General features: G+C 42.9%; 1 protein-coding gene across 6 annotated transcripts in view; it reads right to left on the bottom strand.

Annotated features, from left to right (window-relative positions):
• The window catches only part of LOC122553119 (homeobox protein Meis1), a 387,313-nt gene that overhangs the window by 84,074 nt on the left and 277,432 nt on the right, over positions 1-25,807 (bottom strand). For all 6 annotated transcript variants that reach the window (XM_087991684.1, XM_087991685.1, XM_043696674.2 and 3 more), the window contains one exon: positions 7,519-7,595. In XM_087991684.1, the coding sequence (XP_087847810.1) occupies positions 7,519-7,595 (77 nt within the window). The remainder of the gene's footprint in view (positions 1-7,518; positions 7,596-25,807) is intronic.

Here is a 25,807-nt window from a genome sequence, read left to right on the forward strand (position 1 = left end):
TTGGAGACAATACACCATTTTAGAGGATTAAACAGGTGGCAGTCAACAGACTAAACCACCATGGAGTGCACCCAATGTTAATCAGAGATTGATGCAACCAAAGCTACAGGAAGTGTTCACCTGCTACTGGGACTTAGTTACATGGCAAGATTGGACAAGCTGGGGTAGTCAATTCTGTATTGTGAATTATTGTATTTCCATATGTGCAACTGCTTACTTCTCTCTTCCTTCCAAACAAGATCACATTCTGCTTCAATCACCATTTCTTCCAAATGAAGACAAATCCCACTCAATGTGAATAAAGCGTTTGGTATGCTTGCCTTTATTGGTCAGAGTATTGAGTATAGGAGTTGGGAGGTCATGTTGTAGCTGTGCAGGACATTGGTAATGCCATTTTTGGAATACTGTGTGCAATTCTAGTCTTCCTCCTATAGAAAGAATGTTGTGAAACTTGAAACCGTTCAGAAAAGATTTACAAGGATGTTGCCAGGGTTGGAGGGTTTGAGCTATAGGGAGAGACCGAATCGGCTGGGGCTGTTTTCCATGGAGCGTCGGAGGCTGAGGGGTGACCTTATACAAGTTTAACAAATCATGAAGGGGCATGGATAGGGTAAATAGTCAAGGCCTTTTCCTCGGGGAAGGGGAGTCCAAAATTAGAGGTGCGAGGGGAAAGATATAAAAGGGACCTGAGAGGCAACATTTTCACGCAGACAGTGGTGTGTGCATGGAATGAAATGCCAGAGGAAGTGTGGAGGTTGGTACAGTTACAATATTTAAAAGGCATCTGGATGGGTTTATGAATATGATGGGTTTAGAGGGATATGGGACTAGGTTTATTTAGGATATCTGGTCAGTATGGAAGAGTTGGACCAAAAGGTCTGTTTCCATGCCGTACATCTCTATGACAATGATGCCTTCCTCAAAACTGGGATGGCAGCCAGACTACCTCTGCCATGTTGATACAGATCAACTCCACCTTCACTGGTGTTTCAAGGTAATTTAGAAGACAGCTTCCAACCCAATTCCTGAATGCATTACAACTAAAGTGGCTGGCAACCACCCCCAGGAGATAGTCACAGACTGTGACCCTGCATTTGACTGTTAACTGGGATCAATGTGGGATTAAGTAAGCATTCAGATTTAAACCCCAACCCCAGTCACTCAATAAATGGAATGGAGCATCATATTGTAGGGAAAGCAAATTCAATCAGTCAACCTATTGCGGACATTATGGTCAGAAGCAGCACACTGCAGTTTTGCATGTGATTGGACAGTCCCTCGAGACTTGAAGCTTGCAGGTAAAATCAAGATGGACAGGAAGAGCTTCTTCAAATATATAAAAAGGAAGAGAAGAGCCAAAGTGAACATAGTCTCCTAGAGGAGGTGGCTGGGGAAATAATAATGGGAATCCAGGAAATTGTAGAGCTGTTGAATTAATGTTTTGCATCAATTTTCATGGTAGAAGACATGAATAGTATTTCAAAATTACTCAGTAATCACGAGGTTAGGAGGGGATAGGTAATAAATCCAATAACCATCACTAGAGAAAAAGGTCCGAGGAAAACTAAAAGGCCTAAAGACCTTTAAGTTCCCTGGGCTTGATGGGATGCATCCTAGCATATTAACATAAGTAGCTACAGAGATAATGGATGCACTGGTTGTAATCTCCCAAGAATTCTTAGATTCTGGAAAAGTGCCTGAGGATTGGAAAACTGCCAATGGAGCACCTTTATTTATGATGGGAAAGAGACAAAAAAACAGAAACCTATCAATGGTTGGCTTAACATCTGCTAGTGGGCAAATGGTGAAATCTATTATAAAAGATGTAATAGCAGAGTATTTAGAAATACATACTATGATCAAGCAGAGTCAACATGACTTCAAGGGAAAATTCTTTGAGGAGGTAACAAGCAGGATAGATAAAATGAAAACAATGGATTTAATACATTTGGATTTTCATAAGACATTTCATAAGATGACACACATTGGACTCATTAATGAGCTAAGTGTCCTTGCTACTGGATCGGGTATATTAACATGGATATGGGATTGGCTAATTAAGAGAAGTCTGGGTTGGGATAAGGGGGTCACTCTCAGTTTGGCAACCTGCAACTAGCGATGTGCGTCAGGAATCAGAGTTGGAGCCACAATTATTTGGTAAGAAGAAGAATACAGGAATTGAAGATTAGTTAAATGAAGAAAGACTGTAGAAAACTGCAGTACAGAGGGATTTCGGAGACTTTGTGCATGAATCACAAAAGGCTAGAACCTGCATTCAGTGGGTATTCGGGAAAGCGAATAGAATATGGCCTTTATTTCAAAGGGAATGGAATATAAAATTATTCACTACATGCAGGGACTGCGTTATGTGGAGAGCTTGAGTAGGTTGGGCCTGTACTCCTTGGGAGTTGAGTAGAATTACATTATTGAATGATGTAATTGAATGACGTTATTGAATGATGTAATTGAAACGTACAAGATTCTTTAGGGGCTTGACAGGGTAGAGACTGAGAACTTGTTTCCCTTTGTGGGAGAGTCTAACACCAGGGAGCATCACCTCAAAGTAAGGATTCACCCAACCAATACAGAAATGAGGAGAGTAGCGAATCTATGGAATTCTTTACCACAGGGGGCTATCGAGGCTGGGGCATATTCAAGGCTGAGGTAAATAGATTTGTAATCAGTGAGGGAATTAGGGGTTATGGGGAAGATAGAGTTAGGATTATCAGATCAGCAGTGATCTCATTGAATAGATAAGAGAAACTCAATGGGCTGAATGGCTTCTGTTCCTATGTCTTATAGTCTCATGTACTGGGAGACTATAAACCACAGCTGTAGTCACATTCTCACCTTCCTCAATGAGCTTCACAATCCAAGGTAATCACAAAGGGGTAGCATACAAACAGCGTTCAGTCACTCTATCCAACAAAGAGCTCATACTATGCCATTAAGGACTTGCCACACTAATAATTTTGGGAGGACAAGTCTATAATTTCCAGAATTGTTTTTATCCTTCATGTCAAGACATTTTCACACCCCACAGCAGGTCATTCCTCTGGACTTTCACTGTCAAAGTCTGGCTACTGTTTTGAGAATTCATGCAAGAATTCCCAATTCACGTCAGTTCAGATTTAGGAGAGAGGAGCCACATAGATATGTCTATAACCAGGGACTTAACCCAAATTCTGTATGAGCAAATCCGTCTTCCAGTTTCCTATAATCTCCGGAAAATTTGACTTTATTTAGTATTCTTATTATTCAATCACGCTTTATTCATCTTAATAAAAATACTCTGGAATACTCGTACCATCGAAGAGCAGAATGAGAGGGAGTCCTTTCAGCCTGCTGCTCCTCTACTGGCTCTTTGAAAGAATTCTACAATCTCTCCTCCGCCTTCTTCCCAAATCTCAACATCGTTTCACTCATCAATGACTTCTTCAATTTCCTTTTGAATGTTATTATTGGAATTACTTTTGCCACCTTCCCAGGAAACACATTTCAGATCACAACAACTCACTGAATCAAAACAAGTTCTCACTTTTAGCTCTTCTGTTTTGCCTGTTCAGAAATGTCATTACACATCTCTGGGTGTCACTTGAACCCTGGTCACCTGGCTTACAGACGGGGGCACTACCACTGCACCATACACTCCCTTAAAGAAACACTAGTGACATTCTAAATCTCTCACTCCTCGTTATCTTGCCATTAGAACCCGTCTCTTCTTGCTGCTCTGTCAAAATTTCTACAATGTGGAAGACCGAGTGTAAATAAGTCAGCACTCACTTGATGATCAAAGGGCCTCCTCTGTGCTGTAGGACTCTCTGAGCTCAGTCAAGCCTTCCCCTGAACCTGAGCCTGAGTCTTTGACTGCTGGGAGAGATCCATCCATATAATCCTGTTTTCTAATGATCTGTAACCCTATAGGTTACACATCTCCAAGTTCATATCCTTCTGCCCTTTTTAATGCAACAGGCATTTCTGCTGCTAATACCTTTTCAGCCATGGGTGCCAGACTCCCTCTGGGTGATTGTTTTTCTCTCTCTGCATTTCCCCGCTAATCTTTCTTCAATTAAATTAAATCCGTGCCTCCTGGTTATTAACCTGTCTGCTAAAGGACACTAGTCCTTCCTATCGACTTTCTTTAGGTCCCTTTACATAATATACACCTCAAATAAATCTCCCCTCTGCTCCAAAGAAAACAGTCCCCGGTCTATTCAATCTTCCCTGAGTGCTAAGAGTCTCCATTCTCCTCATGAATCCCGCATTTCTCTCGTATCTTTGAGATGTCTCAAAGAGAACTGCACAGACAATGAGTTATCTCTGAGCAGGGTTCACCCACTGGTGATTGCCGAGCTGGGAGCACTGGAATTTGATCCCGGGCTCAGGAAAACGGATTTAGCTACACCAGTGTCAGAAATCATACAACAAAAGGAAGGACCCTCAGGCCACCTGAAGGTTAAACAGGTTCATGCCTGGGTTGCAGAGCACAGGGCAATAGCTGGGCTGCCATGTCAATGCAGGAGGTGCTGCACTCTCTTAGGAGCTGCCTTTAAGATGGGGGAGGGGTGGTCTAAACTGAGGTCCTGAATGTGGTAATAATTCAGAGGTTCCAACATGCACTGACGTCCCATGAGGCTCAAAATCCTTTTGTTCTTGATCAGCTTTACATGGCAATATTAACATACTGGTTAGAAACACAGGTCCGTTCACAGATCAAACAGAAGTTCTGTTCGATATTTTCCAAGCAACGTGTTTGGAGATGTCATTACACACCTCTGGGTGGCACTTGAACCCAGGTCACCTGGCTTAGAGACAGGGGAATTACCACTGCACCACCAGCTCCCTTAAAGAAACACTAGTTACATACAGCAGTTAGACATTCCCCATCAGGGAAGTGAACCCCAGACTGCTACATGTTAGGCAGTGCTATTAGTCAGGAGAAAGCGAGGACTGCAGATGCTGGAGATCAGAGCTGAAAATGTGTTGCTGGAAAAGCGCAACAGGTCAGGCAGCATCCAAAAAGCAGGAGAATCAGAGCTCCTGAAGAAGGGCTCATGCCCGAAATGTCAATTCGCCTGCTCCTAGGATGCTGCCTGACCTGCTGCGCTTTTCCAGCAACTCATTTTCAGTGCTATTAGTCACTTCTCTAACATGAAGCTTCCTGTTAGAGTGAAACAGAAACAGCTCTGGAGTTGACTGGGAGAAGATGATGCTCATTGGGCTTGGTATTTCCACTGAGGTCTTTAGGGTTCCTGTGGTGCAGTGGTAATGTCCCTATCTCTGAGCCAGGAGACCTGGATTCAAGTCCCAGCTGCTCCAGAGACATGTATAACATTGCTGAACAATTAAAAAATAAATTCTTCCTCATGGAGGGTGTAGCTTCTGGACCAGGGGAAAAGGACCAGAAGGGGTAGGTGGAAACAGAAGTTTGCGTTAAACACAGACGTCCAATGAAAACTTTGTAAAACTCTGACATTCTTTGGCTGCCCAATTCAATGTATGGATATCAGTTTGTTAAATACCTTACAGCCTGCTAGATAAAAGCATTCTCTCAGGTCAGTGGATAAACTGTATAATCCCAAAAATCTCTGTTTCACTTCGAGATTGTGATGGGGTCATGAGGCTGAGCCAAGCTAGGATGAGCTAGACCATCACCAGGCTAAAGAGGAGGAATAAAGATATCAATTGATTTCCACCCTGATTACTAGAGAATTATCCCATCTGGGTGCTAGGGAAGATCAGGGTCAGCTATCTGGCTCCTTCCACACTCAGAATCCACAGAATTATTACAGCACAGAAGGAAGCCATTGAGCCCAGCATGTCTGCACTGACTCTCCAGATGAACAATTTACTTAATGTCATCCTCTGTAACCCTGCACACTGCTCCCTTTAAGCAACCATTGAATTCCCTTTTGAATGTCTTGATTGATCCTGCCTCCACCGCACTTTCAGGCAATGCGTTCCAGACCCTAACCACACACTGTTAAAAGCTTCTCCTTGTCTCAATTCTACTTCTTTTAGCCATCATAGTAAACCTGTTCCATTCTCGTTCTCAACCTATTTATGAGTGGGAACATTCCCACCCCCTCTACTCTGTTCACATCTGTCTTTTTATTTCTGTGAAGTTCTGTGAGACATTCCTGTACTTTACTGAGGGTGTCAGACAAGCTCCAGCTTCTAGAGTTGCGTAACTCTGGTGATGACCACTGACAGGTGAGGAATGGTTGTACAGGAACAGACAGCAAGAAACCAAAGACTAGTATCACAGCAAAAAAACAGGAAAGGGATGAGGGGTGTGGTTCGGTGGATGTAGCATGGACTGAGGAGTGGTTGTGTGTGGTGATGTTGGTGGTGGTGTGGGGGGGTGTGAGGACACTGCAGAGGTGCACTAACATTCAAAATACTCTGCGCCTAATTTTAACCCATCATTGGGATGGAAAGATCAGCTCAAATGTTGATTTTACACCCTCCTATCCAATGAGATCTATTTTATCCCAGTCGGGAAACTGGTGTGATTGGGTAGAAGACTGGTTTGCACCTTCCCCCCACCCCCAGTATGAATGCACCCACTATTAAAGTTAACCACTAACATTGGACGGAGGTAAAGCCAGGTTTCCATCACTGACTCCGTAGGTTCTCATCATTCTACTCTCCAATTCATCACACAATTGCACAAAGATAACTCAACCGAGGTGGTGGAAACAGAGTCAATGTTAAGGTTGGTTTTTTTTTGGACTATAAAGTGTTCTTTCCCATATAAATTAATTAAATGGCGGTAACTGTGCGACAACCAGTTTAAACCTTGTTAAACCGACATTTAAAAGGTGACATTTAAATTTAAACAGCCTGTCACACTTTTCTTTTCTTCTAATAAGAGCTGTGGGCAAGGAGCCGAGGAGGAGGTGACTCTGAGATCCGTTTGCTTTGTTGTATTTTTGTTTGCATATTTCTGTTGCAAGGCGGAGTGTTGATGACATAATTTAGGAATTGGCCTGGAGCGTGAGGGAGCTGAATTAACACACAGCTGAAATGACAAGAACACTGAAGCACCCCGGGTTAATGGCTGGATCTGCTGAGGGTAATTCAGTTTCCTCACACACACGTCAAGCTCAGCACCACTGACCGCTCCAAGCTATTTCCCTGATGATGCCACGGCCAATCAGTATTTAAACAGAATGATATATCTGGACAGTAATTCTATTGCCCAATAGCATCGAAACATTAAAAAAATCTTAAAACATTACCATTATCTGCCAATTTTCCTTGGTAGGGATCCTCGACCTAATTATTTCTTCACCGACAACTTTGTTCAAATCTAATTAAACGTAACGTATGCACATAGATGCAGAGGGAAGCAAAACAGAATGAGACCAGTTACTGGGTTATCTACAGGGAACACCTTTCCTCTTGAGCTATTTGAAGGAACCACAAGGTGTGTTCTCTTAACGGAGATCATTAGGTGGAATTTGCCAGGGGCCGCAGCGCTTGTCTGTATGTCAGCAAAATCAAACTACATACCAGTTGTTCACTTGTAAAATTGTAAGCCCTGTATCTTGAGCCAGCTGCTTCTTCTGCTCTTCTGATGGGTAAGGATGCTGCAAAATGCCAAAGCAGAGAACCACAGTTAGGTTAGGGCAATCAGGCAAGAGGACTTATAAGGAGTGTGAAAATGCACCAAGTTAGAATATGTTCATTAATTAACGTAAGTAAGCTGAGGTTTGGTAGTCTCCTAAGCATTAGTGGGATCTGAAATCATCTAATTAATGACAGCAAATGGGAAGCCAATTATAAAGTTAACTGAAGTGTAGAAACAGCTACATTAATTAAGATGCTAGCTGTACCTGCTCACTCAAGTTTATTAGAGAACTAGACAGGCAATTTCACAGAAGACCGTAAAAATTAATTAGTATCTGCTTCCCATTTATCCTTCGGGTGTGCAATATTATAAAATTCTAATTTTTGAAAAAACAATCACCAAACTTTCCTTGGAATCTCAAGCCCACTAATTCAAAGTTTCTGATTGCACCATTCCAAAATTTTCAAGTAATCATTAATGTGACCCCTATCTCTGATAATAAAACCAGAACTGATGACCAGAAACTAAACTGGAGCCATTCCTCTTGGCATTCAACGATGTATGATTCAATTCTCCCCATTATCAACATCCTGGGGTTACCAAAAATATTTAGCCATCTAAAGACTGGGGCTACAAGAGCAGGCCAGAGGCTGGGAACCCTGCAGTGGCTAACACATCTACTGACTTTCTAAAGCTTGCCCACTATCACAAGGCACAGGTCAGCGTAATGGAATATTCCCCACTTGCCTGGATAGTGCAGCTCCAACAACATTAAAAAGCTTGACACCATGCAAGGCGAAGGGGCCCACTTGATCAGCACACTTTCTACCAAGTTAAATGTAGACTCCATCTCCCTCGGTGTGCATGATTATACAAACTGTACTTCGGCCACTCTTCAGGGCTCCTTTGACTACACCTTCCAAACCCACACCTCCACCACCACAAAGAGAACAGTAGCAGATACATGGGTACACCACCCCCTGCAAGTTCCCCTCCAAGCACTCCCCATCCTGACTTGGAAACACATCACCGTTTCTTCACTGTCGCTGGGTCAAAATCCTGAACTCCCTTCCTTACAACATTGTGGATCGACGTGGATTGCACTGATGCAAGATGACAGCTTATTCCCACATTCTCCGGGACAATCAGAATGACACCCAAATCCCAGGAACAATAAATAAATGGATTTAAATAGCATTTAATGCATTGTCAGAAATCTGAGCTAGTGTTGAAAAGAATTATGCATGATTCGAAGTGGGGATAATTCTCTGCACCACACACATATACTACATGTTACTATATATTTACAGTAAAAATAACAAGATTTTGTGCTTTCCCTTAGAAGGGAAAAAAGTAGTTCAGTAATCAAAAAATATTAAAATCTTTAATCAACAAAGCAACATTCAAAAAAGTATTTCTGATTTTGACTTGAATGACGTATGGGATCTTCCTCTCAAGTCTATAATTGGAGAACACAATATTGAGATCAAACCGAAACTCTAGCCTGAGACTGAGGGATAGGTGTAGAATGCATTGTCTAACCTCTGACCAGAGTTATACTGTATGCTGCACAGTATTAATGGTATGATTCAGTCCAAGGCTGAATATCTTTGGACATGCATCGATATCCCCGCCCAGCCTGATCACATGTCAATATTTTGAGGCTGCAATCACTGAGACCACAAACTTGTTCATTTTAAAAAGTCAACTCCCTATGCACCCATTCAAAAGATGCCTTCCACTGACTGCAGTTATATGACACCCAGTGTATTAGGGAGCAGATCCATGAGCATTCTGTCCAGATTTACATTGAGGGGAAATGCATGTGTACTTGCTGCTTTTAGCATACAATGTGCTCAGTGCTGGATATCTTTGTTATGATAATTGAAATATGCTTTTATTCCTATCTACCTTGAGGAATATACCATACTCAACATTTTCTTCATTTGCCTCTACCTTGTCCTGTCCTCATTTCTGAGAATGGGGCCATAGACTTTATGCATTGGTGCACGTTTATGGGTTGAAACTTTATTGCTGGAACAGCACAGCAGGTCAGGCAGCATCCAGGGAACAGGAGATTCGACGTTTCGGGCACAGGCCCTTCTTCAGGAATCTGTGCCCGAAACGTCGAATCTCCTGTTCCCTGGATGCTGCCTGACCTGCTGTGCTGTTCCAGCAATAAAGTTTCAACTTTGATCTCCAGCATCTGCAGACCTCACTTTCTCCTGCACGTTTATGGGCACTACACTGTGGTGCTTTGTCAGAGTCTACTGCAGGGATTGCTCCCTAAGACACTCTGTTGATCTTGTCGCTAAGGCACTAAGGGAACTGGAGGAATTTACAGACTAACAAGTCAACCTGTCTGGCCCATGATCAATTCATGGCCAGCAAGAGCTGGAGTGGTCTTGTACTCAGAGTTTCTGGAAGCAGAGGTAATTATGCTACTATTGTGCCTCAAGACCTTCTACACTCTCTTCAGTTATTTGCAAGCCAAGCAAAGATACTAATGTTATGCCTGGTATTCAGCTTGCATTGTCACTAAATTAACAACCTAGCTGGATTCGTCCGTGAGGTCCTCCAAGACTCTGCAGCCATGGGCCTGAGCTTGCCTTAGGTCCTGTTCATTCATCACCTGTCTGTTCCCTGACCAACACAGGCACCCAGTTAGGCAACACCTCCAGTTAAAATTCTAATCCATGTTTCCAAATCACTTCATGGCTTCACTCTCTCTTTCTTCCCTCCAGCCCCAGGACCCTCAAAGGTCAGTGAATATCTCTGATAATCATCCCTTCAGCTCCCCCCAAACCCCATTGCTTCACCATTGGCGACTGTGTTGTCAGCTGACTGGGCCCCAAGTTCTGGGATTCCCTCTTGAAACCTCGCTGGCTCTCTACCTCTCCCAGATCCTTAAAATCTGGGATTCTCCTTAAAATCTGCTTCCCTGAAATGTTGACTCTCCTGCTCCTCTCCTGCTCCTTACCTGCTGTACTTTTCCAGCACCATACTTTTTGACAGGCTTTATCTGAAAGCTCTCTGTTGCGGTGACAGTGTAGTACGGGAAAAAGCTATTCCATTTCTCTTGATCTCAATGTGATCTTTGACTCTTTCGATCAACCTCCCTCTCTTTGTCTAGTTCTCCATATTTCTCTCTCTCTCTCTCTCATTGTTAATCTCACTTTCTTTTCTCTATTAATCTATTACTCCACCTCTTCCTTTTTATTTCTCCCCAGCTCTTCCTCTCACTTTCTTTCTCTAACCTGTGCCTCCCACTCTCTCCCTCCATCTCTCTCCACTTATCTCTGTAAGCCTCTCTCATTACCTTTCTCCATCTTGTTTCCCCTTTGCCATTTTTCCTCGGATTTGCATCTCTTTCCCTCTCCCACTCCCTCTCTTTTGCAGTGGCACTTTTGAGAAAGCCCTTGCATTCCCAGGGTGCAGGGTGCAGTTTGTTCAAGCTAAAACGTTAACTCTGATTTCTCTCCACCGACGCTGCCAGACCTGCTGAGCTTTTCCAGCAATTTGTTTTTGTTTCTGATTTCCAGCATCTGCAGTTCTTTCAGTTTTGAAATAAAGGGTGATTTAATGACAGGATACCAGCCTCTATGCAGTTAGTTCAGAAACATTATTGCAAAGACTCATCTGCCCTCTCCTGTGGATTTCTCTTTCATTCATTCACAGGATAATGGCATCATGGATTTCTTGCCCATCTGAGTCTGTGGATCTGGAGTCACACGCAGGCCAGACTGGGTAAAGGCAGCAAATTTCCTTCCCTAATGGACATTAGTGAACCAGACGAGGTTTTACAACAATTGACGTTAGTTTCGTGGTCACCATTGGAGAAGCTGTTTAAAAACTGAATTCAAATTTAACCATTAGCTGCAAGGGGATACAAACCTCTGTGCCCAGAAGATTAACCGGAACTGAGGATGCTGGAAATCAGACACAACATGAACCCTGCTCTCTCTCTCTCTCTCTCTCTTTCTCTCCACTAATGCTGCCAGCTTCTCCAGCAATTTCTGTTTCTGTTCAGAGATACAGAGGATTGGTGAATATTTAGTCCCAATCATTTCTTTAGTGCATTTCTTTATAAATAATAATGGTCCACTCTTATTTCTGAAATGTTTTGTGTGTCTTCCATCAAGAAGGCTGATGATAAAATATTTGTTTTGTTGCCACTTTCTTATTCCCTGTTTTAATGTCTCTGAATCTAAGGATGGAGTGTTGTTAATTCTTTCCATTTCCATGTAACTTTGGAAGCTTCATAATCTATTTCTTTCACCATCCATTTCAACAAATATTTTCTGTTCTTTTCCTCATCAATTTCTCATTCATTCTCTCCTTGATACTAAACTTCTCGCAACTCTCTGGCTTGTAACCACAGTCAAACAGATCTTCCCCTCGCCTCCCACCCCTGTCAGGGGACCTACAATGGCCTCTTCCCTAGTTGGTTACTTAATGCACTGGTTATGTTCGATCAACATGCCCTCTCTGTTATGGCCTGGATTTTACAAGCCCCCCCCCACAGAAAATATGCCCGAAAATATGACTCAGGCATATTTTCTGTGGAGAGGGGCGTGTAAAATATGCCAAGTGCGTAAGTAAGATGTCCACCAGGGCAACCTCTCTTGGGTTTATAGAGACCTTTAATGACCCAGACAAGTGGCAAGTAAGGACTAACACTGCCCTGATTTACTGGGCTTTGTAACGCAGATGCAAGTGCAGAGGTTATTTTCCACTGTCTGAGGTAGAAACATAGCTCTTAGAATCATAGACATGTACAACGCGGAAATAGGCCCTTCGGCCCAACTCGTTCATGCTGACCAGATATCCTAAATTAGTCTAGTCCCATTTGCCAGCATTTGGCCCACATACCTCTAAACCCTTCTTATTCATGTACCCATCCAGATGCCTTTTAAATGTTGTAACTGTACCAGCCTCCACCAGCCTTCCTCTGGCAGCTCATTCCATACACGCACCTTCCTCTGTGTGAAAAAGTTGTCCCTTAGGTCCCTTTTAAATCTTTCCCTTTTCACACTAAACCTATGCCCTCTAGTTCTGGACTGTCCCATCCCAGGGAAAAGACCTTATCTATTTACCCTATCCATACCCCTCATGATTTTGTAAACCTCTATAAGGTCACCGCTCAGCCTCCAAAGCTCCAGGGAAAACAGTCCAAGCCTACTTAGCCTCTCCCTGTAGCTCAAATCCTCCAACCCTGGCAACATCCTTGTCAATCTTTTCTGAACCCTTTCATGTTTCACAACATCTTTCCTGTAGGAGCCAGGCCAGAATTGAGGCATGGGACTTCTTTCCGATGAGGTCTGACAGACAGTTTGTTAAGACTGCTTTCTGTCAAATCCGGTGAGTTTTTAACTCCCTTTCTTCTGAAGGAGTGGGGTTGGGTTCGGGTACATCCCCCTTGACCCTGAATAGTTCAGTCCAATTTCCATGGTTACAACATTGTCTTTGTCATGTGCCCCACTCATACTGTGCTCATAATTACTGCTTGAGTGCCTGTACATTACTGCCACCAAAGCTCTTTGTCCTCTAGCTGCTTCTTAGCTCCATCCATACTGATACTATGCCTTGATTTTCTGAGCTGAGACCCTTTCTCTTGACTGTCTTTATCCCAAGATTTACTCTTACAGCTACCTCTCCTCCTTTGTCCCTTTTTGCTGAAAATCCAGGAATTCTTCATTCTCAAGCTTCGTCTCTCTGCAACTACATCTTTGAGAGACTTTATTAAACTGCATCCACTCCAAGACGTTAATTTGTTCATTTTGTTGTGAATGCTTCGTGCATTCCTCAGAGATGGTTCTTTCTTCTTCATGTTTCACCCACCCTCAATTCCTCCAGGGTCTCCGAGCCACTTCATAACCTCTGTTTTTATTCCAAGATTGTATGGGCAAGTGAATCCCATACAATCTATCCCAGTCAGAATGGAACTAATCCCCACATTGTCAGCAGTATCCTGAACCACCATTGGATGTCTAACCAACTGAGCTAGGCCAGAACTGAGGAGGAACTTCTTCACCCAGAGAGTTGTGAATCTGTGGAATTTCCTTCCCTGTGAAACAGTTGAGGCTTCAAGGTTTAATGCTTTTAAGACAAAAATAGATAGATTTTTGAACAGTAAAGGAATTAAGGGTTATAGTGAGCGTGCGGGTAAGTGGAGCCATGGTCTTGTTGAATGGGAGAGCAGGCTTGATGGGCCAGACGGCCTACCCCTGCTCCTAGCTCTTATGTTCTTATTTTCTAACTGTTTTCCTGTCCTGGCATTAGCTTTAATTAGCATTAGCTCTTTTTTATTTGAGCTACAAGTTCTTTAAAGCTGAAAGCAATGCACCAGTCAGAATCATCTAGCTTTAACCAGTGTTACCCCAGATAGTACTGAACTTTGTAACTCATCAATGGGCTTCAAGGAGATTCATGTGGAGCCATGAGCCCTCAGGGCTGAATGGCCTAATCCTGTGCTACAAATAGACAGTAATTCTTCATAATTGACACTGCTACAATCGGGTCATTTATCTCATTGCTCTCTATTGCTGTGCAAAAATTGATTGGCTGAAGTGAAATAATGACTACAGTTTGAAAGCACTTCATTGACTGTGAAGTGCTTTAGCAAGTCCTGAGAATGTGAAAGATGCTATACAAATACCAGTTTTTTTTTAACAAGAACAGAAACTGCTGGAGAAGCTCAGCAAGTCTGGCAGCTTCTGTGGAGAGGAATCAGCGTTAACGTTTCAGATCGAGTGACCTTTCCTCAGAACCAAGTTTCTCTTAGCTTACCTTGTAAAACATATGAAAGTATATTGGTATAATACGCAGAAAAAAACTCAGCAATCTATGCAAGATCAAACAGTATCTTCCTTAAAAACAGGGGACAGCAGTGTAATCCAGAGGACCAGGCTTTGCAGACATGGGTTTGAATCCCACCACAGCAGATCATGGATCTTGAATTCAATTAATGAAATTGAATCACCAAACTGACTGACAGTACATACTCAGGACATGTTTACTCCTAGGAAACCATGAAGGAGTGAACAATGGAGGTGCAGTGGGCAAAAAGGAATACAATATTGTGCAGAGGTATGTGCAAAGGTAGACACACAAACAATTAAACTTCACTATGTCGTAAGACTCCATCTAGTTCACTAATCTCATTGAGGGAAGGACATCTACCATCTTGCCTCGGTCTGGCTTACATGTGACTCCAGACCCATTGCAATGGGGTTGGCTCTTAAACTACCCTGTGAACTGGCCTCGCAACCCACTCCCTTCAAGACAGTCAGTTCAAGGGGCAATCAGGGATGAGCAACAAATGCTGGCCTTGCAATGACACCCACATCCCATGAATGAATTTAAAAAAAACCTTTTGAGACATTATAGTTTCTGAAAGAAATTGCTTTATCGCCACCTCATAAACACTGACATCACATAATAAGCCTTAGGCAATGGACTCCTCTTTATCACTAGGCTTTGAAAGGCAACATTAGAAAGAAACTCTAGAGTCTTTCCAACCCTTTTCTAGTTTAGTCAATAAATAGTCAGATACAACAATTAATTCCAGCACTGTTTCTTCACATTTCCATTACCTCATGTCGTACAGATTGCTGGATTCTGTTAAGTTTCCTGTTGCTTACAAAAATAACACTGTGTTTATTGGAACTCTATCAGGGTCTTTTCCAAGAATGTTGGAGTAGAGTATTTTATATATTCCATAGATCTACTTCATAATTGTTCAGAATTATAAATAGGCCAGACTTGCAGGGTGATCTTCTGACTTGCAAGAAAATCTCTTGCTTATGTTTTCAACAATTGTTTTTAAAGAATTCCAGAACAACACAGTAAAGCCTTTTATAGTGCCAACTGGCAAACTGAGTCCTCATTCAACGGCTAAGCAGTCACCCCTTGCTGTGTTAGCAGAAAGTGCCCTGTGGTCTGACACTGTAAAACCTTTTACACTGCAAACATTATCACCATAATGGCAGCATTAAAATTAAACTCAGTGTAGCGCCCAGCTTGAATTAATTCCTAAAGAGCACCAGGTATTCAGCCTCAGACCACCGATATGTAGTCTGCTGTTCCCAGAAAGTGATTCTGAGGTAGCTGCAGTTTCTTGAAAAAGCCACTGAACTCAGAAAAGTAGGATGTGTCTCAAACCGCTGCCTTTAAACTTCCAATGATGTGACGGTATTTTGGAATATACATTGAGGGCCTGAGAATGTCTCAATGTCTTTTGGGAAAATTTTAAAAATTGTTGCATTTTGACAAAAACTAAGGTGACTGTCTGTGTGGAGTTTGCACATTCTCCCCGTGTCTGCGTGGGTTTCCTCCGGGTGCTCCGGTTTCCTCCCACAGTCCAAAGATGTGCAGGTTAGGTGAATTGGCCATGCTAAATTGCTCGTAGTGTTAGGTGCATTAGTCAGAGGGAAATGGGTCTGGGTGGGTTGCTCTTTAGAGGGTCAGTGGGGACTTGTTGGGCCAAACGGCCTGTTTCCACGCTGTAGGGAACCTAATCTAAAAAAAAGGAGCTAAGCCATGAATCTAGATATAGGCAATGATCCACACCATTTCAACAGAAACAATGAACATAATGGACAAATAATAATCTCCTGCCTAAAATCTCCTTTCTGAGGAGATATTTAATTTGTTTTAAGCCAAAATTGACACTTTCTACTTCCAAAATAGATAAATCCCCCTTGTTTATTATTTAATAACTGTTCTCAAATCTGTTACTATTCATGTGATTTGGTTTTTTAGGTAATTGCTATGAACGGAGTCTAATTTGACGTGCTAAACGTTAATTGATACACTGCCTCCAGCTATTGACTTTCAAGAATTCTGTCTCTGGTCTGCAATGCAAAGTATTTGGTGGTTCTTTTTAAAAAGGGTAGCATTGGTCAATGCTGGGATTTAAGTTAAATGACAAAACAACATTAGCCCACGCTAATAATATCAGCAAAAATACAGGAAGATTTCATTTTGTGGTACTTCAAACTCCCGAGATCAGCTGATCTGTTCTTTAATGCAGTGCCTGTTGTTTGCCAAGGACGACTTGTAGATTTAGAAAGTCATAATAATTGCTCTAATCACATGAAAATCGTGACTTCCCACAGTTAACCCCCAACCTTTGAAGCAAAATATCAGGAAGGAAAGGAATACACCATTTTTGGGAAAAAAATCGAATTGGTACTAAAAGGGCTTTAACAGTGAATTGTGTCAAACTCAAAGAAGTGAATGGCTTACTGTCCTTGATAGAACCCCATGACTTCATAATGAACCAGCTTGCTACAGGCCAGGCTACTGTACAAGCATTCCACTAACTTCAGCTTCTCACCACAAGCAGAGAGAAAACGCTGTATCCTAGACCCTGGCCGACATCACGTCATCAGCCGGAGATAAGCAAAACAACAGCTTTTCAAAAACTGCCAACTCTTTTACACAACAGAGAATTCATTCTTAAACATGGAAGGTATCTGTCTCTTTCCAATCCTGCTTTATAGAGTTGCATCAAAGCTCTAGTCCTGGATGTTTTATCCCTCCCCACACCTTGCTTACACCAGCTTCTCTCATGGTCCCCAGAATGCAACCATGACTCCCTAAGTATTTAGCAAAAATATTTATAGTCAAATACACTTCAATCACCAGAGCCATCTCACACTATCCAGGTAAATTTGCATTCTTTGATCTATAATGATCACAACCTCTAATTTGTCGTGTACAAACCTCCATCTCTTAAAAGCTTAATTATTTGCAAACAATCGATTCGAATGGGAATTTGAGAATGGTTATGTCATAGACGGCTGGGAAAGCAGTAATACATTAGGAGTGCAAACAAAATTAACTTTGCATCTTACAATACAAATTAACGAGTAGGCCAATGTGCAGACTGTGTTGTAATGTTGTTGCCCTGTTGGGATTGTTCTCAAATGGGTCCGCTCATGGTCCTGGTGAAGAGTCATCCAACAATAATAACAAAACCTGCATAACCCCTTTTCACCCCTGCATGTGTGTCCAGACTAAACTGACTGATCAGTCTGTTCTTGCTCACCATGAGGAGTTGCTCATTCATAAAAGAGCACAAAGGCGCATGTTTAGCAAATCACACTGAATGGATTTGCATTCGGAACATAGGAGTAGGAGGAGGCCATTCGGTCCTTCAAGCCTTTCAATTCAATGAGATCATGGCTGATATGTGACTTAACTCAATATACCTGCCTTTGGTCCATATTCCTTAATACGTTTGCTTCACAAAAATCCTCATAAGACCACATTCCAGATGTCTGTCTCACATCTTATTGTTGCAAAGTGAGAGTGGGCTTCAGCGAAACGCACCAATGAAAAATTATTTCTGTTGCGTGTCAGTGTCAACATTGCCACTGACTGTAAAGAAAAGAGACTGCTCAGAACAACTGGGCTTCAAGTCAACAACAGCTTGCATTCATGTAGCAGCTTTAATACAGCACAATGTCCATGAGGTACATCACAAGAACAATCACCAAACGGAATATGACACTGAGGAGATAGAATAGAGGATCCAAAGCATGGTCAAAAAAGTAGGTTTGCAGGAGTGCCAGAGGGAGGTCGAGGGTTACAGGGATGGAGGTGCGACTGAAGACCAGGCCTCCAATGGTGGAAATTCCAGTGCAGTACTGAGGGAGTCAGTGGTCCTGTTTCTCAGATGAGACATTCAACCAAAATTCAAGCTCCCCTCTTAAGTGGATGTCAAAGGTGCCACAGGTCCTGTTTTGAAGAAGTGCTGTGGAAGTATCCACCAGTGCCCTGGTCAACATTGTTTTTTTGTGATATTGCTTGCGGGATCAATGAACTAGGTTATTTCCATGTTGTGTTGGTGGGAACTTGCTGTGTGCAACTGTGTTTCTCACATTACACTGGTCACTTCATTTTAAAAGTATTCAACTGGCTGCAACACACTTCGGGAATTCCCAAAGTCACAAATGCAAATTCTTCTGTCAGAAAAAATTCACGACGTGCAAGAGGCCAGACTTCAAGGGGCTCGGAGAGTGGTGGGGATGGAAAAGCTCTCGGAGAGGGGTGAGGCCATGGAGATATTGGAGATGAAGTTTTACGTTGCAGTTTCATTGGGGTAAGATCCGACAAAGATCAGACAGCGCACTACTTTGATGACTGAACAGGACTCAAGTGCAAGTCGGGATACAAGGAATGGCATTCCATCTGAATTCTGGTTTGTGTCTGACCAAGACATCACTGCAGCTAAGTCCACAAAAAGATCAGCGATGATCTTACTGAAAGGTGCAGCAGGCTTACCAAGCCAGATGGCCTACTCCTGCTCCCATTTCTTATGTTCATATTGGGTTCACTTGAATAACCTGGTATTGTGTGATTTCTGACTTTATCCACTCTAGTCTAACACCGGCACCTCCACATCTTATGTTCTTATGAACAATGGAGTCTAGAGGTGGTAGGGAAAAGGTTAAAGAGCTATGTTTGAACATTATAATGGTGTATTGTTGCAATTTAAAGTTGCTAAGACGGTTTGCTGCACCTCTTAGAAACATGAAAACAGAAAAGGCATATTTTTACCAAAGGATGCAACAAGCAGCCAATAGCAGGTTTGTGAGACAGACATCTGGAATGTGGTCTTATGAGGGTTAAGGTTGGACAGGCAAGACTTGTATCAACTGGAGTTTAAGAATAAGGGGCAACCTGATTGAAACATGGAGGGCCCTAGCGGTGTTCTTGACAGGATGGATGTTTCCTCTTTCGGGAGAATCTCAGACTATGGTTCACTGTTTAAAAATGAGAGGTAACTCATTTAAAATGGAGACGGAATTTATTTCTCTTGGAATTCTCAAACCCCCTTTCTCAAATGTGGGTGGAAGCAGAGTCCGTGAATCTTTTTAAGACAGAGATAAATTCTTGAGAACTAAGAGGGTTAAAGTTTATTGGGGACAGGCAGGGATGTGGATTTGAGATCAGCCATGATCTTATTTAATGGTCTATCAGATTCAGGGCAGGGGGAGACTGAATGGCTGACTGCCTTGTTCATATATTTTAATCCTTAGGTCATAAAAAGACAAGACACAAACAATTAAACCCTTGCTGCTGTAGGAATTAGGGTGTTTTCTGCAGGTAAGAATGGACTGTTGCTGTTCCCAAGGCCTGCTCTGTTTAGATCAGAGTGCCGATAAAGAAAGTTGATCGATACAAAGCTCCAGGTGACTGGTTATTTATGGCAACTTCACAACATCACGGCACAACTTCTGAGACCTTGCTCCACATCTTATTGCATGCTGCAGCCAGCGTTTTTGCAAAGGGAGCTGAAAAGGTTACTGTGCCAATAAAGAAATGGTTACCAGACCATGAAGTTGCTGTGCAGCCTCATATCTCCATCACTGAGACACATCAAATGCTCCATGTACATTAAGAGGTCATTGATGGCATTTGACATTCTGGACAATTATCCTTTTTTTTGAATGTGAAGCAGGATGTGAGATTACTACTTGGTAAGAGTGGTATCAGACACCTTTCAATCAAGTTTCGGAAATAGTTCTAACCACCCCTTTAATCTGATTTTCATTCTCCAATATCTAGCAAAGCTGAAACAAGCTGTGAATCGGGATGAACCAAATTATCTGCGATAACAGTTTAACACTGAAACGTTATGATTAGGATATTAAAAGATATGTACAAGCTCATGGTACAGCCTAGCTACACCACCGGCAGATGCAGAGATCAAACGAGGTATGTACCCTACAGTCACCAACACATGCTGCAAGGTCAGAAGGTGGACCTTTGGGTTTTGTTTAAAAGGGAAAAGAAGGTTGTAGGTTTGCTCACTGAGTTGGTAGGTTTGTTCTCAGATGTTTCGTCACCATACTAAGTAACATCATCCAGTGAGCCTCCAGTGAAGCTGCCGTTGAAGGGAGACGGTCACAGATTTCTCTACTTTCCTGCTGGTCTGGCCCTCCAGTCCAGATCGTGCTTTGAAACCAACACTGAATTACACTGGTCCACAGTGAGACCCATGCCCCTGGTCCAAGTGTGGCTGACCCTCTGAACCCCTTCTCTCTCACAGGACAGCCACTTACTGACATGTCACATGAAACAACCACTGATTGGCTGAGATGGGCAATTCCATCAGGTCAGAGGTTGACCTGAGTATCTCACTTTTGGGGTTCCCCTGTAAGAACACCAACCCTGGGATCTCACCCATGGTGTTCTTTTTATCTTGCTGCATGACATGGGAAACAGGATTAAGATGGGAGGGCTTGTGGGGAAGCAAGCATCTAAAACATTGCCAGAGTACATTGTGAACATATGCACCATTCAAGAACTCTCATTAAAAAAAGCACAAAGTGCTGAGAAACTCAGCAGGTTTGAGGTCTGCACCCAATATGATCTGTTCTGAAGAACAGTCGCACAGGACCTGAAACATTAACTCTGTTTCTCTCTCCGTAGACACTGCCAGACCTGCTGAATATCTCCAGTATTCTCTTCTTACTTCAGATTTCCAGTATGTTGCTTTTATTTGAAGGTTCGGCTTTCATCATATTTTGTTTTCATTCATTCATGGGATGCAGGCATTGCTGAAAAAGACAATATTTATTGCCCATTCCTAACTATCTTTGAAAGTAGTCACGACAGTCCAAAGATGTGCAGATCAGGTGAACTGGCCATGCTAAATTGCCCATAGTGTTTGGGGCATTAGTCAGAGGGAAATGAGTCTGGGTGGGTTAGTCTTTGGAGGGTTGGTGTGGACTTGTTGGGCCGAAGGGCCTGTTTCCACACTATAGGGAATCGAATCGAATTGAATCAAACCAACATTGCTGTGGGTCTGAAGTCACGCATAGGCCAGACTGGGTAAGGATGGCAAATTTCCTTCCCTGAAGCACGTCAGTGAACCAAGTGGGTTTTCATGACATTTGAGGATAGGTTCCTGGTCAGTATCACTGAGGCAAACTTTCAATTTGAGATGATTGTTTAATTGAAATCCCACTAGTCATCCTAAGCATCAGCTCAAACTCAAAGTTTGGGAGAAGATTTGTAGCTCGGGTGCTCGTTGTTGTGGTTCTGTTCGCCGAGCTGGGAATTTGTGTTGCAGACGTTTCGTCCCCTGTCTGGGTGACATCCTCAGTGCCTGGGAGCCTCCTGTGAAGCGCTTCTGTGATGTTTCCTCCGGCATTTGTAATGGTTTGAATCTGCCGCTTCCGGTTGTCAGTTCCAGCTGTCCGCTGCAGTGGCCGGTATATTGGGGCCAGGTCGATGTGCTTGTTGATTGAATCAGTGGATGAGTGCCATGCCTCTAGGAATTCCCTGGCTGTTCTCTGTTTGGCTTGTCCTATAATAATAGTGTTGTCCCAGTTGAACTCATGTTGCTTGTCATCTGAGTGTGTGGCTACTAAGGACAGCTGGTCGTGTCGTTTCGTGGCTAGTTGGTGCTCATGGATGCGGACCATTAGCTGTCTTCCTGTTTGTCCTATGTAGTGTTTTGTGCAGTCCTTGCATGGGATTTTGTACACTACCTTGGTTTTACTCATGCTGGGTATCGGGTCCTTCGTCCTGGTGAGTTGTTGTCTGAGAGTGGCTGTTGGTTTGTGTGCTGTTATGAGTCCTAGTGGTCGCAGTAGTCTGGCTGTCAGTTCAGAAATGTTTTTGATGTATGGTAGTGTGGCTAGTCCTTTGGGTTGTGGCATGTCCTCATTCCATTGTCTTTCCCTTAGGCATCTGTTGATGAAATTGCGGGGGTATCCGTTTTTGGCGAATACATTGTAGAGGTGTTCTTCTTCCGCTTTTTGCAGTTCTGGTCCGCATCCATGAACACCAACTAGCCACGAAACGACACGACCAGCTATCCTTAGTAGCCACACACTCAGATGACAAGCAACATGAGTTCGACTGGGACAACACTACTATTATAGGACAAGCCAAACAGAGAACAGCCAGGGAATTCCTGGAGGCATGGCACTCATCCACAGATTCAATCAATAAGCACATTGACCTGGACCCAATATACCGACCACTGCAGCGGACAGCTGGAACTGACAACCGGAAGCGGCAGATACAAATCACTATAAATGCCGGAGGAAACATCACAGAAGCGCTTCACAGGAGGCTCCCAAGCACTGAGGATGTCACCTAGACAGGGGATGAAACGTCTGCAACACAAATTCCCAGCTCGGTGAACAGAACCACAACATTAGCTCAAACCTTTGGATTACTAGTCCAAAGGCATTGCCACTATGCCAACACCTCCCATTACGTAATTGGATTGTCCACATTATTTAAGTGTTAGTTGGAGTATCTCTATATAACAGAAAATGTTTAGAGAGGACAAAGAGATGGAATTTTCTGTTAACATGAAGCATGGCTGAATCTAAAGACTGCAGGAGCTGTAGCCCCTCCAAACTTAATTAAGCTGTTCATTTTTAATTGCACAAAAGCTTGACAGCAATTAAGTTTATTAGCGGAAGAGTTTCAGATATTATTTGACCTGTGTTTGACCTGCAGCCAGGGTTGGACATCATTTAGCTGAGTGGAGCCTTACCAAGTAGAATATTTCTTTAATTGCTTGGACAAACTCACCCTCTTCAAACTCCAGTCGGAAAAAGCAACAAAGTACATGAGCTCAAGTAAGAGCCTCACAGGAGAGCCATAATACGGGGAAGGGGCACCAGTTTAAACATGGTCAGCCCTCATCGGAGGACCAATTTGAACGTGTTATTTTAATCCTTACTAATAACAAAACTATTTTTTTCTCTTTGTAGTTTATATGCAATAGATCAACGGAGTATTTTCAAACTGTCAAAGAAATGAGGGCCAACCTCACAAATCAGATCCCATTTGACTCTGCACATTATTTTAACTTATTAACTGAGGCTCCTTAAAAATAGCAGGAGCTGGGGAGACCAAGCCCACAAGAACCAAGTTCGCAGAGACGAGAATAAAGCAGAGAAATTCATTGCTTCTTAAAAGTTTCCAAGGAGAAAAATAATCTAGAGAAGCGCGTTGCTCCTTAAAGTTACATTGTGGAGGTGCTGGTGGTGGACTGGGGTGGACAAAGTCAGAGGTCACACAACACCAGGTTAAAATCCAAGAGGTTTGTTTGAAATCACAAGCTTTCTGGGCACGGAAGGAGTGGCATGGTGCTGTGTGACCTCTGACTTCTTAAGGTTCGCAGGAAAGAGAATAAAATAGAGAAATGTGTTACTTCTTAACCAAACATAACATGGTCCCAGGTTGGTGATCAAGGAGAAATTTACTGCAAATGCTGGAATCTCTACTGAACCTAATTTCAGCTTGTTGATCAACTTGGTAAATGGAACAGTTTAACAGAAATTGTTGAGTTGCATGTACAGTGGTAGGGTTACAGTGCTTCCACATTGGCTCATGAACAATTAACACTTTGGAAAACCTGAAAGAACCGCGAATACTGGAAACCAGAAACAAAAATGCGGAATGCTGGAAAAACTCAGCAGCATCTGTGCAGAGGGAAAGCAAGAGGGTCCAGTAACGCTTCCGCAAAGTAATCTGAACTCACTCGAGGGATAATTGAAAACTAGGATGGACCAGTTAACAAATGCCAGCACTGATATATCTAACCCCAAACTAGTGTTTTTAGTACTCAAAAGGCGCGAGCTTTCCTAAGAGACATTGTCACGCTACTGTGCTATTTTTGAAATGTCTTTTAGTGAATAACGAGGGAGCGCTTCCCCCAGTCCAGTAATGATGGGAAAACAAAGGCAGTTAAGTACTGATGGAAAATTTCCAGTCCTCCTATCTTAATGATACTCCTTGTCCAAATGTACTCCTTTCATCAAATTTTCCACCGCAGTCTGCAAAATGTGGATGCCAGGACAGTGATACAAGCTTTATATCTTATCTCGGCTTGTAAGCAAATATCAATAACATTCCCTCCCTCACTGGCTGCTCTCTCTCTCTCTCTTTCTCTCTCTCTGTGACAGCACAATGTAATCGCTGCAGCACATTGCAAAACAATCCTGTGCAGAGGCAGCAGCTGTGATAATGGGAGGCAGACTGTTGTTCACCAGCCCCCCCCCCCCCCCCCCCCAATGTAGGCCAGCGAACTGTAATTTCACTCAATGCGACCCCTTCTCCTGCACTAAGGGTTTGTGGAATAACTGCAGCCAGATGGCCCTGGGGTTTATATATATAAAAAAAACCCTCTTTCAAGGACTCTGATGGGGGGCGGGGGGGGGGGGGGAGAAAAGATATGTTAAAAAAAAGTGAGAGAGAAAAAATCCTGATGTTGTAAGATGTTTTGGGAACAGGCACTTTGAACGCTTAAGAAGTAGGAGGTAACATGGCAACTGTCCAACGTAACTCTTATCAGGGACAGCATTCTGTTGCTGAACTAAATATGTTGGAGAACAATTTCGGAAGTTCTTTTATCCATTTTCCTCCAGCCCTACTCCTCCACAATCGAGCCCGATGCACACTAATATAGTCTGACCTTGAGTTAAACTCTGGAACGTAATGGCTTAGATAGATACTTTCCATCTCACAATAACAACAACAGCAAAAAAAAGTGTTTTTTTCACAGATTTTCATTACATTGGAGGAACCTGTTCAGTGCTCAGCGTGTGTCAGAATGGTTCAGAGTGTTAAAAGTGCCTTGCTTCTTCCCCACTGGATGAGATCAAAGATGCACTCCTGCGCCTTGCATTTGCACTTTCCATGTAGTGAGAGAGAAGGGCTGTGATGGCCAGCAAAGACACAGTTTGAGGTTATCGCAGAAGCCTAGCTGCTTGTTAGCATTTCCAAAGATCCCTTGTGGAGAGAGAGAAAAAGACTTGCTGGGTGACTGGGGCGGGGTTTGGTTCCTTCCTGCCCAGTTGCTGGAATAGCAGAGTTAGACCTTTCAGGCAGCCTTTGGGGAAGGAAGATTTGTTTAAAGGCTATCTTATAAATGCAAATGAAAACAGTAATCGTTAAAATCATCAGTGAAATGCAGAGGTTGGCTTCCAATCTCCTGCACTGACTGCTGTAAAGCAATCTGTTTAGCAACTTCTAGGCGAAAGTGAGGACTGCAGATATTGGAAACCAGAGTTTAGATTAGGGTGGTGCTGGAAAAGCACAGCAGGTCAGGCAGCATCCGAGGGGCAGGAGAATCGACATTTCGGGCAAAAGCCCTTCATCATCTGTTTAGCAACTTCTGCTGAGCAACTACTCAATGGTAAAGTTTCATGTGCAAGACTAGAACAATTAGATGGATGCACTTAGCAA

Source organism: Chiloscyllium plagiosum, unplaced genomic scaffold, assembly GCF_037043375.1.
Source record: "Chiloscyllium plagiosum isolate Xiang-an unplaced genomic scaffold, Cpla_swu_hap1 HiC_scaffold_10, whole genome shotgun sequence".
In the NCBI taxonomy this organism is placed as follows: domain Eukaryota; kingdom Metazoa; phylum Chordata; class Chondrichthyes; order Orectolobiformes; family Hemiscylliidae; genus Chiloscyllium; species Chiloscyllium plagiosum.